Consider the following 16,284-nt stretch of genomic DNA (forward strand, 5'->3'; position numbering starts at 1 on the left):
GATCCCAACTCCATTCTGTGTTGTACTACGTTAAACGTTTAGGTTTATGTGTGCTGCCAGCTTTTAAAGCCGAGATGTTGGTTCAGTTGTGGGGGAATTACTAATAATTCATCTTAATTAAGCTTTTAGGTGATAATCAATAATCAGTCTTTCTTGTTACATACGTTGGCCATTCACTAACCCCTGTCCCCTAGTTACTGTTGCTATGCTTGTCAAGCTCTGTTCAGTAGACTGCATTTCTACCCAATGGCTGTGTGATCTCAGAGGAAGGAACAAGCAGCTTCTCATTTCCAGCCAGGGAGCGTCCATTCTGTTGGCTGAAACAGGTTTTAGGTGCTTTAGCCAGCTAACCAACTAAGCTAACTAAGCCGTCACCAACTGAGATTTTAAAGATTTTCCACTGACAATTTTAAAGAAAGAATAGGACATGGAATGACTTGACAAGACCAATAAAGTTATTGAAATGTTGATACTTGCCTGCTGAGAAGGACCAAATCTGAGGATGGGAAGGCTGTTAGAAAACTGCGGCCCCTGACCAGATCCGTCAGTGTGGACGGATGCAATATCAATCCATTTGTTTTGTTTGTAAAATAATTCTTTTGAACACGGGGGACCTGATAAATATTAATTGCAATTGTGCAACTGTTTGAAGTTGTAAATTACATTTTGTTCTGTGTATGCAGGACCTTTTTGTTTTCCGCACTGTATTATCGGTGGAGACACTATTTGTGCAGCTCTTTTTTTTTTTTGGACCGTTAATATCGGTTTTGCAGGAGTTTAGTACCAGATTTCATACAGACATGTGACATCAGCCTTTGTCATCAGGTTGTGATGATTTGATATATAACAATTTCATGTTTTTTCCTGTAAGAATACACTGAAGGAGGAACAGGGCGTAGGACGTGCAATATACTGATTGATGCTGAGGTACTCGTAGTACAAATATCACCACCCTGTGCATGTTAAAGGAATAAATGGGCCTTATCACGGGCTCATTACTCTAGATAGATGCTTTTTTTTGTCTCAGTGCATGAATTGTTTTAGTCCAGTGCAATGTAGGCAGCGCGTCCGCTAGTTAGCTTAGCATAGTGAATGGTGTGTGTGTGTGTGTGTGTGAGACAACAAAATGAGTTAATTACTTGTGGCCTAGATATTCACGAGTAAAAATAGCAATGCAGATTAACACTAGACCGTTTCCCAGGCAGATATTGATTTGGTGCAGTATATCCCAAATCAATATCTAATCTGACCATAAATGCGTCTACCCCCCCCCCCCAATCTACAGCTAGGGGAGACCGTGATAAGCCTCATTAAACAACGTGTGGGTATTCCTAATTGTCTATAGGAGTCAGATAATCATTTTTGAGACTTGAGAAATCCTCATCGGGACCAAAAAAGAAGCTATTTAATGTGTTCCTGTTCTCTGTGTGGGGTGAGTAGCAGCTGAACACAGAGGGATGTGGTAATACACAGCAGCGAGTATGTTGGCATTCAGTAAGTAGCGTCAGGCTTCAGGGAAGGGGCATGTTGAGGCATTGATTCTTGGAACTTGACGTTTTTCTTCTTTGTTGAGCACACACTTCCACGCTGAGAGAATATTTATGTAGCGTGAAGCTCAATGTCTTGTGTCCAGAAATCTCTCCAACCAAATACAGCTTCCATGTTTCATTTCTTGTACTAAACAGTGATTATATAATGTGTTATTGGCACTGCTCTCTGTTGTTTAAAGTCGGTCCAGTTGTCATTTGAATTTCTCTGATTGAGACTTAAAAAACAAATGTTCTTGCACTGATTTCAACTGGGAATGTGTAAGCAAGATATTGTCATTTGACAATAAACTACCCTTTATTCCTTGAGAAACTAATGACATGAGTTTTTATTTGCATTGTGTATCTAATGTGTAGTATGTCTGTCGTTAATAAAATCATTTCAGACACAAACATTTAGTATCTACAGCTGTAGTAATTACATATCGGATGTATCTAACAGTTGAAAAAGGACTGAGTAATTAATGATTGAAAGGGTTCTCACCGTTTGCATTTCCATTCACAAATCAACTTAACAACTTTAATTGTGGCTTTTAATATGATTAGCTCCTTCAGCCAGGTTGTGGAGGGGGGGGGGGGGATTTCACATACTGGAATCTTTCTTCGTCATTTGATCCTGTCTAACACCAAACTAACTATCCGCCGAGAAGCACAAAACTACTAGTTACTGATGAATTACTGGTTTGGTTCTATACTGAGAAGTCCGCTCTGAACTCTCATCACAACCCTTAATATCTTACTAGCTACTACTAATATCTTATACAGCTCATCACTAACACCCCCCTCCCCCCCCCATACACACACACACACACACACACACACACACCCCACCACAACAACAAACAATACACAAAACCAACTATCGCTACCTTATAAAATAGTAACGTGCAGCGTCATTAGGACCAGTGGGCTATCAGAGGAACGTGGATCATCATCACTGACATTTGAATATTCTCATTCAGTCATGTGATGCTGGTAGGAATAAAGACGTGTGAGCCCGGTTGGTGTGTCTACAGCACCCCATTCACCTGGAATAGGAGGAAAACACCTAACACTACCGTGTAGTGCTTGGTCTGTCCTCGCCACCCTGGGCTTGCAGGTTGGGGTCAGAGAATTTTCTTTTTGTACCCTACCTTCACCCAAGCAGGCTTTCTGTAGACCTTGGACCGTTGGTCCTGGAGTTACTGTCTAGCACTGAAGACTAAAACTGTTTCTTCTGCAGTCAGCAGTGTAATAATCAGTCTCTGTGTCATCATCACAATCACACTTCCACATCACTAGATAGAATGTCATCAGATGTGACAGTCCTCTTTCCCAGAAACCCCCGCGTTTCCCTGAGCCGACTTCTTGTAAGCTAATGCAACCACGAGGGGAATAACTTCACCTACTAATTGCGTCAGTATAAAAAAAAGATTTGGAATGAAATTGGAGAGAAATTGGACCTGGGGCTCCTCCCCCTCCCACCGTGCCGACAGAAACCCGCTGCAGTAACAGGAGGAAACGGAGGAAAACACCTAACTTTCCAATAATCCAAAAGATGCATGAGAGTTTATATACAGGACAGAATATTGTAGAGTCCATTCAAAGTGAAGGCATTTAAATCGCATGAGCATAATAACGTTAACGTTCAGTCAAACTAACTGCTGCACTGTTTTTAAAGAAACGGATTCTTTTTTAAGACTTGGTGATACCCGCGCCAAGCAGCCAGGAGCCGGGAGAGGGTGATGGGCGAGCCGGGATGAGTGTGCTCTGCGCAGGGCACGGGGACGCCCGTGTGCCTCTCCTCCAGGGGCTGTGGGAGTGTGTGAGAGCGGGCCAGGAGAAGATCCTGCTCTCCCCTTACCTTCCCGCGGTCTACGGGTTTGTGATCCACGTGCTGCTCTGCGCACCTTTCCTCGCGCTGGACGCGCTGGGAAGCGTCTGCCAGCGGGTCCGGTCGTGGAGGATCACCGCAGGCTCGGGTCCGCCGCCGTCTCTCCGCCGGTGGGTTGGCTGTTTTTGGAGGGTGCTGTACCGATACGTGACCACCGTCCTCCCCGCCACCGCGCTGTTTCACACGGTGCGGAGCCCCGTGGTGCCGGAGCTGGCTCCGTCCTGCTGGCAGTTCTTCGTGGAGGTCTTCGCGTGTCTTCTGCTCTTTGACACGCTCTTCTTCTTTTGGCACGTCTGCATGCACAGGTGAGCTGGCTGCAGCCGTGTCCGGCAGGGACGCGCGCACACACTTTGGGGGCCTGTGGCTCAGGTGAAAAAAGGGCTCATCTTCTCACAATACACAGTATATACACAGTATATATAAATATTTAACACAAAACAAGGAATATATTAACACAACTCTAACTTCCGCACCAATTTAATACTTTTCAGTCTAATCTGCTGATCGTATATTTGAGTTTTTTTAATTTAATAAATACATTTGTTTGACAGGAAAAGTTTTTCGTAAACCGGAATATACTCGGGATCGACCAATACTGTTTTTTTCCCTGGCCGATACCACTACATATTAGTAGTTTAAAAATACACTAATATTTATGCCGATGTTATTAATCCCCCCCCCCCCCCCCCCCCCCCCCCCCAGTTTCAGATCCCGTTCCACCTGGAACATAGAGCCTACCAGTTTTACCTACCTGTCTAGTTTTGGTTTAGAAGCCTTAAACAGGGATTTTACACGGTAAAAGGAACTGAGACGGCGATGCAGAGCCAGAGATCCGGAAACGCTGGCCAATCAGAACAGACTTGACTTTTTTGGGAGGGGGGCTGAAAGAGACAGGTGATCCAACAGAGCGTCTCAGACTAAGGGTGACTACAGGAGCAGCAAGAGAAAATAAAGTCTTTCTTAAAGATTAAAGCATGAGAACATTGTCCAGTAGAAGCACAAAATACAAGTATGAAGTAACAGTACGAGTAACTCTCCTTTAATCCGAAAGGCTCTGATGTGATGTCACGTCTGCTCAACTTCTGGGTTTTCATGTCATGAGCGTTGACCAAAATTCTTTATCCACTGATATAGATCAAATACTAAAACAGAAATGAATTCATGTACATACATTATTATTTTTTATCTAATTTATTTTAGTTTTTAAACCAGGCATTATCATCTTAGATTGAGACTTTAGTTTTTATTTTGTTTCAGTCTGCCAACCATATGTTTCACTGCTTATTTTCCTTTTAATTTCCCTTTTATTCCAAACATTTTTCCAATCTGGGAATCTTGTGAGTTTAAGCCAAAGTGCTGCACGTCCAAACACAGAATCCTAGACCCGATACCGCAGTGACAGAGATTATCCATAACCCAGCTGATTGTGTGTTCCCCATCAGGTTTCTCTGGCTCTACCGCAGCACCCACCAGCTGCACCACCAGCACCACGTCACCTTCGCCCTGGCTGCCCAGGACAGCACGGCGGCCGAGCTGCTGTCCCTGCTGCTGCTGGCTGTGGGGAGCGCCTGGGTGCTGGGCTGCCACCCGCTGAGCGAGGCCTTCTTCCACCTCATCAACAGCTGGCTGGCGGTGGAGGCCCACTGCGGCTACGAGCTGCCCCTGGCTCTGCACAGGCTGCTGCCCGGTCTGGGAGGAGCCCCCTGCCACCAAGCCCACCATACTCGCCTCAGCGTCAACTACGCCCCCTACTTCACCCACTGGGACCTCCTCTTTGGCACATTCCATGCTCCAGTGAAGGGTCCACGTCCGGAGTGACAAAAATTGTTGCAGTGGGGCACCCAGATAGCTCAGTGTGTAGAGCGGGTGCCCATATGTAGAGGTTTACTCCTCGACGCGGCGGGCTCGGGTTCGAGTCCGGCCTGCGGCCCTTTGCTGCATGTCTCTCCCCTTTCATCTCTTCAACTGTTCTGTCAATTAAAGGCCTACAATGCTCCAAAAAATAATCTTAAAAAAAACTGTTGCAGTGTCTTCCCTTGGCTCGTAGAAGACTTCATCGTCAACATTTTTACATTCGGGTCTAAAATGTTAGAGCAGATAGTAAATAATAACACTCTAATACATTAACCCTCCTGTTGTCCTTGGGTCAAATTTGTTTTCAAAGTTTATCATATATATATATATTTATATTTATATATATAAGAAAGGGATTCAGTCAACCAAATTGCCCAAAGATAACACAGATGTCCCATAAACGAAACCGGCTGTGATTATCTATCAACATACCCTTCTCTCATCTTAACTATAAGTCAAAATTATTCATAATTATTCATAGTTTTTTACTCAAAATAGTAGGTATAGTTTAATATAAATTAGGTTTATTCACTATTATATCCAAAAGTGATATAAATAAAAAAGAATAAATAAATTAAACTACCTAATAAACTGGAATAAAGTTAAGCTGTTGCACAGAATTAGGAAGATGCTACACAGAATTGGGTTATATTTTAGACTTTATGCTTCATTTATGTGCAGAAGAGATGGACACCGCGGGTTGAAGACAAACTCCGGTCATTAGATGAGAGGCCAGCACGGTTTGCTGCAGCACCGAGGCGTGGAACGCGAGGGAAGAGTCTGAAACGTCCAACTGACGACTGCTCTGGTTCCAGCAGAGCTGTCACCATGCAATGACGGCCATTTTCTGCCTATTTTGGTCGTTGCTCGTCATCTTTGGGTGTTGGATGAATAAACAAAGACATTTAAAGACTTTTAAACTGGAATGGACATTTTTTGCTGTTTTCTGACATTTTAAAGAATTACAATTAATCAGAAAGATAATCGGCAGATGAATCGATAGAGAAAATAATGGTTAGTTGCAACCCTACACACACAGTTTATAGCAAAGTGGCCATTACCATTCAGTCACACACCCTACTGTATTAAGAGTATTAAGAGTATTAATACTGATTAGTACAATTTATAATTTCAATGATTGAAATCTATATAATTCCTTAACAAGACTAGACACTCTGTTCATTCCTAGTCAATGATGTCAGGATTCACAAAGTTGAAGGACAAGCAACGTGTTCAGGTCAATGTGAAAACCAGCGACGGCAATTTAGCTTTCAAATGTACAGCTGTTCTGGTCCTTGAATGCAGCACGAGATGAAGAGAGCGTTGGGATGACCCAATGAACCAGGACAATCACACAGTGAACAATGTTAAAATAATGTGCACTGTCATGGTTTTTGGCTGAATATATATTTTTGTAGGCATGAGGCAGACAATACATGTCTTATGGTTATTAAAGAAGTGTCTTTTATACCACTAAAGGACCAGTCTGTCATTTATCAGGAAAGGTTAAGGAAGTCTTAAAAGCTGAATATTTCAGTGAAACTGTCTACAATGTAATAATAATGTAAATATTGAAGGTGAACATTCCTTTTGGAGCCTAAACTGTTGTTTAATTTGTACCATGTGTTCAGAGTATATACACATTATATACAGTATACAGTATATTTGATGTAAGGAAGTATTATGTTGTAGTCAGTGCTGTGGTGGATGTTGGTTGTCTCCACTTTGGGTTTGTGTTGTGCTGCTGTGGACTATCAGTCCCGGGGCCTCTCATCTGTCTTCTTACTGTGAACTGGTCCCAGGTGGATTTGACTGATTAATCAAAACCACATGTCTTTAGAAATGAGAAGCCTCTTAGTCAATTTTCACAGTTGGAACTTTTTTTGGGATTTTTTTTATGTTCTTTTAAATGGAACATTAGTGCTTCTTTGTACAACCAGATTGGTATAATGTGTTGACTAAAAGTGAAACTAAAAGGAAAATAATGTTGTTGGCAGACTGAAACTGAATAAAAACTAAAGTCACAATCTAAGATGACATTGCCTGGTAAAAAAACTGGTAAACCTGGTAAAAAATATAATAGATAAAAATGTATGTAAATGAATTGGCTACTGTTTTAGTATTTTAGTTTTATCACTGGATGAAGGAGACAGCACAAATTTGGTTCAACTTAAACTTTCACGACAATAAAACACACTTGTGTTCAGTTCACTCAAACAAGACTTCTTTGGGAGTTGCACATGGTACCTAGGTAAGGACTACTAGCCAGTCAGGAGCAGAGTATGAGGGCCCTGACAGTACCTAGGTAAGGACTACTAGCCAGTCAGAAGCAGAGTATGAGGGCCCTGACAGTACCTAGGTATGGACACAGTGCAGCTGGATACTTTACAAAAGAAAACCAATTTCAAAATAAAACACCCAGGTTATGGTGATTTTGGCTGTCTTCACTTCTTAGCTGTGTCTACAGTGAGACACGCCATCAGGCACGTGGAGATGGGGAGAAAGAGAGAGATGTAATATCCTTAAAGTTTTCTGTTAGAATGTTGTTGGCTGACTTTACGTTACCTGCGTTGTTGCAGCCGGAAGTGAAATGAAAGGGTTAGGGTCATGCTAACGGTGAAGGCTTCGTAGCATTAAAACAGCGCCAGAGGAGCTCCGCTTAGAGAGGACAGGCTTACCCAGTATTGTCTGTTAATTCAAAGATAACAGTGAATATTACAAGACAGACAGACAGACAGACAGAGAGAGAGAGAGAGAGGCGAAGGAGCACCTTGTGAATGTGCATGGCCAGGCGGGACCAGGAATCAGGATCTCTTCTTCACGGCTGCGTTGTGTTTCCACTGCTATCCAGCAGCAGGCCTTGTGGTTCACGGGCTCCAGTAACAACTATGTCCAAAACCGAGGAATTAAAGGGCTGTACTTTTCGTAGGTATGGTGAAACAACAAAGCCTCATGAGAACAGCCTGAATACTCCAACTTTCCAGGCCTCCAGTACAAGTTCTCAGCAGCCGATTCAGTAATGTTTGTACTCTGTGTACTTTATGAGAGTCTCTGGTGAAGGAAAGTCATTACTTTTTTAATGAAGAATGACAGTTGTACCAATTTGTGCTGTGTCTTGAAGTGAGCATATTGTTCTGAGGAGCTGTTCTGAGCTACTTTGACATCTGGTTTTCATTGGGTGCTCTGCTGAGTGGGCTTTTTGCTATTTCGCAACATCAGAGTCAAATGTAAATTGTTAAAAGCTGTTTGAACATTCGGAGGAACTGTTGTATTTGGGATAAAGTGTTGTGCAAGGTGAGTTTTCTATGGGAACCTAAGGGATTTCAGGGTAATTGCGTTGTTCCAAAAATGAGTGAAACTATTACGTCTGGCATGACCAGTAATATATAAATATTTTAAATATCATATATTTTATATTTAAATACTGCTTTAGTAAAAAATATATGTTTTAGGGCTCAGTAGCTCTCCCCTGAGGCCGTTGTTGATGCATATGTCTGGACATGTTGCCGTGCCAACAGTGCAGTAAAGGTTGCCGAAATGTCATGTTTATACATTTGCTGTGAGCTTATTAATTGAGTGTGTGTTTTGTGTTGATTTTGACTTTTTATACGTTTTATTCCACATTGTTTGAACTAGTTTTTTTGTGTCATTTGATGACGTCAAAATACAAATCTTTTTTCTTACCGTGTCCTAACGAGTTTGGAGAGGCCTCTCTCCAAACAGGTCCAACACGGATTGGTCACTGTTACATTTGAGTTGAATTTAAAGGTCCTATGGCAATTTCCCTTTCTGAGTTTTTTTTTTAACATTAACATGCGTCCCCCCAGCCTGCCTCTGGCCCCCCAGTGGCCAGAAATGGTGATAGGTGTGAACCGAGCCCTGGGTGTCCTGCTCTGTCTTTGAGGAAATGAAAGCTCAGATGGGCCGATCTGGAAGATTCCAGAAGGTTACCTCCCCTTTCTCTCTCTCATGACATAATGGCAGTTGGTCAAGGCCCACCCCCAGACTCCACCCCTGAAATGAGGAGAGAGCGAGAGACGAGTGCTGGGTGGGGGTGTAGCCAACAGATGGAATGATAAACATGTGACCCAAAACGGAAACAATCAGGCCCTATCACAGACCCCACGTCAGAGTCAGGGCGAGTCATATGCAGCTTTGGATGACACTCACCAAAACACACGTTCACAGCGAGGCACATGTCGGCGTCCTGATGTCAGCCCCTGGAGCGTTACACCATTTCGAAGCACTTTGAAGCGTCTGCACATTGGCCAGCAATTAGTTTGTTTACTCGTTAAGAGGTGTGCTCCTAAATGAATCACGTAGCCCCAATCCTTCACAAACTCCAGCTTAACAAGACGACATGTTCAAGTTCTTTTTACAGATTGAGCTGTGTCACAACAAGAGAAAAGAAAAAGCACAGACCACTCTCCACAGTCCTTATCATCAGAGCAGACAGCAAGGACTTCCCATTTCAGGATATTTCCTGAAGGTTCGCCATTCAGTGACAAAGGCCAGATTCATACTTCTTCCACCATTCTGTAAATATTCAATTAGTGAGCTTTATATAGCAGAGACCTTCTTTTGTCACAGGCGGAGGTTCTTGCCCCATGTTCTGTAACCCTTCTAGACGACTTCTGCTCGGATCTTACACGAGAGGTCAGTCAGTGACTTGTTTTCCATCTCAGTGCACTTGCCATTACTGGGCGGTTGCCAAACACTTTTTTCAGTTTCTAGAAATATTACTAAATTTAAACATCCTCAGTGTCGCTACATTATTAGCATTCAGACATGAGAGAGGTATCAGTCTTCTTATCTCTCTCTTAGGGAGAAAAACAGATAAGTCAACCTGGATCTTTAACTAGTTTGTCAAGTAGCCTGGCCTTTACTACTGTACAATACTCACCTGCTTGCCAGAGTCCAATCTTTACATTATTATCCATATCCTAGTTTTGCCTGTATGTATTTTCATCCTTGACCTCAATATCGGCCGCCGTAGCTGTGGAATTTAACCAATCAGAGCGGACATCTCCCCTAAACGTTCTTACCAACAAAGACGTAACAGAAAGTTTGAAACATTTCAGCACTCTGATCTGTGTACTTTATTTATCATCAATGAAATGCGTTGGTACTTGACAGGAACAACACATTTAGTTTAACATTCATAGAGAAAGGAGTGATAACCGACAGAGAAACTGGAGTCCAGAGCTTTGGTTTTTGTTCACATTTTCTCTCCACAAACAGGTTTTCCATCACAGCTGTCTGCATCTGCTAGCTGTCAGTGTGAGCAGTGGGCCATTCATTTTGTTCATTAGCCAGCCTTCCAATCAGTTTCTCATGGTTCTTTGTTTGTGTGTCATGTGTGAACCATGACCTGGGAGCTGATACTGTCGGGCTAAATAAGCTGAATGTCAGCAATGCAATGCATCGTGGTCTAGCAGCTTCTCAAAGTTCACAGATTTAGATGCCTTGATTGATAATTGCAATGTGTAAAAGAAATCATGTACAATAAACTGTGAACAACATCAGTGTGGCATTTTAGCTCCAAATATTCACTTCCAGCTTGTCACGAGATTATCCAAACAGCATTTTGGTAACTGAAACAGTAAGGATCAGCGATTCGTTCATTGTTCTTTATTGTTTTAGAAATTGTTACCATTTCTCATCCCAACAGAATTAGTTTTATGCTGAAAATGCATTGTCATGGATATAAAACAGCTCTGCACTAAGTAACTTACAAATGTACATACATAGTTATCTACTCTGTTGTAAAAATTAATAAATTAGAACAATAAATAGTCTTTTATTGGACACAAGCAGCAGAGGTATTAGAAGGCTTTTAAACAAAGAAACTGTGTTTATGTGACTGTGTTTTGTTTGGGTTGTATCCATAAAGGGAATGTCCACTGTTGAGTTTGGCCATCAGATAATAACGTTCCAAAATGGCAATTTTTACTACGAAGGTTATGGACTCAACTGTGAAGATATGTTGGGGCACATGGTGCTAGGTCAGCGAGTTGAGCCAGTTAAGATTGTTTGTTGCCTAGGAATGTGGACAACCCCTGCCCCCTTTTCCTGTCCAACTCCCCCATCCAACCTCCTCAAAAGTTGCCCAGAATGCTGTCCAGTTTCCAAGCCTGAGTGGTGATATACATGTTTCCAAACTACCCACACCTTGCAATCACTGTAGCTCGGGGGAGTGGAAAAGAGGCATGTGAAGTGGGTAACAGGATTGGAATAGATAACCGTTCTACTAGGACCCCTGAACAGTGCCTACAGTACGTATCAGGAGGCAGAGGGCGGGCCTGAAAAGAGATGTCTTGTCAGGTTGCCTCACGGGGGTAATTTCACTGCGCCAGGACACACGAAGTGCTGATTAGTGTTTGCAACGAGTGGGGAGGCCAGAGATAAGTGGAGAGGAAGACAGATGTCAGAGGGAAGGAAAGGGGGGGGGGGGGGCACAACTGGTTCCCACTGGTTCCCACCAGGCCACACACACTGTAGGATGTGCTTGGTTCTGTCCTTTTAATTCACTATTGGCAACAGAATGACTGTAGATCTGCAGCACACTGGCTTTCAACTGTCTGAAAAATGGGAACTGATATTCATGCTTTTAGACAAATACTTGTTGTTTCTGTTTTTGTTGTTTAAAACATATATATGTCCACAATAAGTCAATTGGAGTGCATATAGTTTCAGGAATAGTGAATGTGCACGTCCAATCTCAGTAAACCCTTCCAGAGAAGCCTTTGTTGAAGACAGTCCTGTCTCAGCATTCTGTTAGTTCTGTGTCTTCCCTCCTATTGTAAGACTTTATGAAGAGTTAAACCCCCCCTTAAAGCATGAACTATCTGCAGCCACACTCAGCTACCACCATGCCTTCAAACTTGTACTTGTAGGTGACCACACCTGTGTCATCCAAGTACAGCAGGGAGATGGGGTCCAGCTTTGTGGGCACACAACAAGCTTGTGATGCCTTCTGAGGACTGTTGATGTTGATCAATGTCTGGACAATGGCATGCTTGGTGGGTGTGACGTGCTTTGTCAGTGGGAAAGAACAAATGCCAGTGCACTCAAAGGCATCGTAACCAGTGGGTGCCAGGATCCAACTGTCCCATCCAATGTCCTTGAACTCTACAAACAGAGATTGTTTCTTGCAGTGGTTTCCCTTGGCATTGCGACGAATGCGGGATGCTGTGTCGTAGATCAGATTGGAGCGCATTTGGATGAGGTCCTCTTCGTCCGGCTCTGCTTCTTCATCTCCCTCCTCCCTGTCCCTCCCCAGCTCCCCCCACAGACCATTCAGGCCCATCCCTAAGTCGTCCTGGAGAACCATGTTAGAGGTTTCGTGGTCAATCATCTCGTTCAGCTCGCGCTTGTCATTACGGTGATCGCTACTTTGGTCATCAGAGAAAACAATCAGCAGGGGCTTGTGTTTGTCCTCAGGGCTGATGTCAATCTTCATGTCCCCTTCAGGTGCATTCCTGTCTTTGTTTTCCTCTGTGAAATCCTGAACAGTTTCTTCATTAGCAATGCTGGCAATGTGCACTTCCAACCGGTGCGTGGTCCCATGGTCAGATTTGCGCCAGCGTTGAACAGCAGCAGTGAGGTCAAAGGCTTGCCAGCCGTTATCAGTGCCGTAGACCTGGCGGGAAGCCAACGCCACCAGCTCTAACTGCTCCCCCCCCCCTCTGAATTCATCGCCTCTCGCAGGGTTCTCAGCAGTCATGTTCTCATCTCCGACATGTGATTCCACCTCGTAGATAGTGACCTTGCGGTCGACACCAGCGTAGAGGTGGCGGTCAGACTGGACAAGGGTGTAGAGGCGAAGCTCGGCCGCTGCGATGCGTTCATGATGGGGGACTGACACATTAAAGAGGAGTGGGTGGCGCCTCACTCCTCCAACACCAACAACACTGGGAGATAAATCTGGAGAAGACAAAAGTTTACCTACTTGTTAGTTGAAATTTGGTATAGTCTTTTTAGTGACTTCCTAACCCTAACCCTAACCCTAAACTAACCCTATAGAAACCAAACCAAATCCTAATTCTATAGAAACCAAACCAAACCTAACCCTAACTTTATAGAAACCAAACCAAACCCAACCTAACCCTAAAGAAACCAAACCAAACCTAACCCTAACTCTATAGAAACCAAACCAAACCTAACCTAACCCTATAGAAACCAAACCAAACCTAACCTAACTCTATAGAAACCAAACCAAACCAAACCTAACCCTAACTCTATAGAAACCAAACCAAACCTAACCTAACCCTACAGAAACCAAACCTAACCTATCCTAACCCTATAGAAACCAAACCTAACCTAACTCTATAGAATCCAAAACCCAACCCAGGCAGCACCTTGGGGACCTTTAACGTGATTTTTACATTTTAAATAGTTACCTGAAATCTATCCCTATTGAAGACTTTATCCTCACCGTCATCCTTAATTGGAAAACTATTATCTTAATCATATTGCAAGCTGTTCCAAGCTGCATTGCAAGGATGTTACTTTAAAGTGGTGGCTCCGACACTGTGGCATGCACCTCCTATTGCACTGCGACGTGTGCTCTCTCTTGACGCTTTTAAAAAGCAGCGCTACTCAAACTGGCTGTTGGTTTATGTGTGTAATTTTCTTTGTGGTTACTTTTTTAAACTTTTTATTGCCATTGTTACTGTATTTCTTTTTTTTTGTTTTAATGAAGAGCTTTGTCACTTTGTCTGTGAAAGGTGCTACTTAACCCAAGCCCTAAATAAACAAACTCATTTTCATGTGAAAATTTCCATGCACACAGAAGTAGAATTACCACAAAAGGATGTATTCAGGCAACGTGCTTTGCAAACGTATGCACTTTTATTGAATTTTGGGAAATGGTTTCAAATCAGCATCCACTCAACATAGGCTCCTCTGATCTTAACTATTCAAAACTAACTAACTAACTAACTAGTCAAAATAATTCATAGTTTCTGCGTTATTAACTCAAATATTAGGTATAATTCTATACAAATGAGGGTACCTGGCCGTGAATTCCAAAAAGTACTGAAAAAACAAGTGGTAGTAAGGTGGTGTTAGGTGAAATAAAAAAAATAATAATGCGTTGAAAATGTCAAATGCAACCTAAGGTTAAACACTGTACATGTTTACAAGAAGGCATTTGTTCCCAGCGTCTTGACTAATTTGCTTTGGCCTTGTAGACCCCAGGGTGATTTAGACAATACAAATAATGTTTACCTTCATTTTTGAAGCTGCGGATAATGTTGGCGGTGGGCATTGCCGTGTGGTCATTAGCGAAACGGTTGTAGAGCTCCATCATGTACTCAGGTGGCTCTTCTCGTGTGCTTCCAGGAGGCAGCGGAGGAGAACTCAAGCCAGACAGGTTGAAAGTCCGCAGAAACTGTTCCTTCAGGCTCTCCAGCAGGCTCTGCATGTTCATGTTGTTGTCCTGCTCCAGCAGTGACGGATCCACTACCCCTCCATGCCCGTCTCCCAGCCCCGGAGCGGGGCGATACCTCTGATGGGTGTTGGAGATTGGGCTGCTGTGTCCACAGAGCCCCTGGAACAGCAGGATAGGAAACAGCAAGAGCAAAGTCTTGGAGCTGCAGATGGTTCCCAGTTTAGAGACCCAAATGCACGCCATGGGAAAAACAATCTGCAGCTTTCTATTGTATGCCCTCTAGGGTGGTCCGAGGTATGGATGGGCCGATGCAACAGTAAGACAAAATGACTGTGATCTCCAAAAAACGTAATCCAAAGGGTAGTTGAAGTGTGGTCAGTTCATCTGTTGGCAAAGAACGTTGTATCAGGATCCCTGGCAGTAGACGTAGGGTTGACCCTTGCTCTGACCAGTGTGAGCCTTTCTTCAGGAGTGTGTGTCCCTGCTCCTCTCTTCCAAAGCTCGCAGCATTTATTTTCATGCACACCTTTTGATGTCCTGTGCAACTGGACTGCAGTTCTGGTGACAGGGTGGCCAAAGCTTGTCTTTGTCCATCCGAGTCATGTCTGTTGTGTTGTGTCCTCTCCTCTGTCAGTCTCTCGCTCTGCTCTCTTCTTTCCAGCTCTTTCTGTCCCTTATCAATGATATGGTGGGCTCTGCATTGCTCAGTGCGTATGGTCTCTTTGCTGGTGGTGTGTGTGTGTGTGTGTGTGTGTGTGTGTGTGTGTGTGTGTGAGTGTGTGTGCACGTGTGTGTGTGTGTGTGTGTGTGAGTGTGTGTGTGCACGTGTGTGTGTGTGTGTGTGTGTGTGCGTGCGTGCGCACGTGCGTGCCTTCAGCTCTGTGTGATGCACATGAGCGTGTTATCTCACAACTTCCTTAATGAGGATTTTGTAAACACTGTCCTGTAGCCTCTTCCTTGTGGAAGCGCTATTTTGTCTGGGTGGGTGCTCCATGATATTCTTCGTTTGTTTATTTGATTTGTAAATGGTGGAGGTCTGTAAGCTGCGTCTAGGCTCCATTGACCGTTTCTTTTCTTTTCACCACGGCTGTGTTGATGTGGTGGAATGTAACAGGATATATCTATTAGACAACACTTGTCCAAATGAAATTGAAAGGCAATGAGGTGTGAGGCCTTAATGATCAAGGATGAAAGATACTGTGTCTGGAAGACCGTTCTAGTAGCTCATGAGAACAACAGAGTCATGTTCATTCAGCAAAGTAACAATCACCCCCCCGCCCCCTCCCCCCCTGTTGCGCTGCGTGTATTTCCTATGGTAAGTTAACACTGTGACTGAAATGGGTTATCTGGGCACAGGAGGCACAGAAGGATGTTTTCTGATGAGATTAGTAATGACTCACACTGACTTCTCAACAGATTTCAAGAACTGTTCTGTTCTGTTCACCTGAAACCTAATCCAACTACGCAACTGTCCTTCATTCCTGAACTTCTTTGTGTGACCTGCAGATACACTCTTGATTGCAGCACGTCACAGTGATGGGAAGGAATGAGCTTTTTCCTGCCTCTGCCACTCATCTGCAAGGCTGACAGTTGACAGAAGTGCTGTTATCTGTCAC

General features: G+C 43.5%; 2 protein-coding genes and 1 long non-coding RNA gene across 3 annotated transcripts in view; 2 read left to right on the top strand and 1 right to left on the bottom strand.

Moving 5' to 3' along the window:
• LOC117944319 overlaps nucleotides 1-16,284 on the top strand; it is a 24,591-nt gene continuing 8,307 nt past the window's right edge. The window contains exons 1-2 of the long non-coding RNA XR_004656548.1: nucleotides 1-221; nucleotides 10,710-10,721. This is a non-coding gene — a long non-coding RNA (uncharacterized LOC117944319). The remainder of the gene's footprint in view (nucleotides 222-10,709; nucleotides 10,722-16,284) is intronic.
• Nucleotides 3,027-5,246, top strand: ch25hl3 (cholesterol 25-hydroxylase like 3). Its single transcript, XM_034870974.1, has 2 exons — nucleotides 3,027-3,725; nucleotides 4,863-5,246. The coding sequence occupies exons 1-2, from the start codon at nucleotides 3,286-3,288 to the stop codon at nucleotides 5,236-5,238; spliced, it is 816 nt and encodes a 271-aa protein (XP_034726865.1). The 5' UTR covers nucleotides 3,027-3,285; the 3' UTR covers nucleotides 5,239-5,246.
• Nucleotides 11,059-15,413, bottom strand: bmp10 (bone morphogenetic protein 10). The gene is made up of 2 exons (XM_034870972.1): nucleotides 14,506-15,413; nucleotides 11,059-13,200 (listed from the first exon to the last, which is right to left on the bottom strand). Exons 1-2 carry the CDS (start codon nucleotides 14,909-14,911, stop codon nucleotides 12,119-12,121), a joined length of 1,488 nt encoding a protein of 495 aa, XP_034726863.1. The 5' UTR covers nucleotides 14,912-15,413; the 3' UTR covers nucleotides 11,059-12,118.

The sequence above is a fragment of the Etheostoma cragini genome, chromosome 5 (assembly GCF_013103735.1).
Source record: "Etheostoma cragini isolate CJK2018 chromosome 5, CSU_Ecrag_1.0, whole genome shotgun sequence".
NCBI classification, from domain to species: Eukaryota; Metazoa; Chordata; class Actinopteri; order Perciformes; family Percidae; genus Etheostoma; species Etheostoma cragini.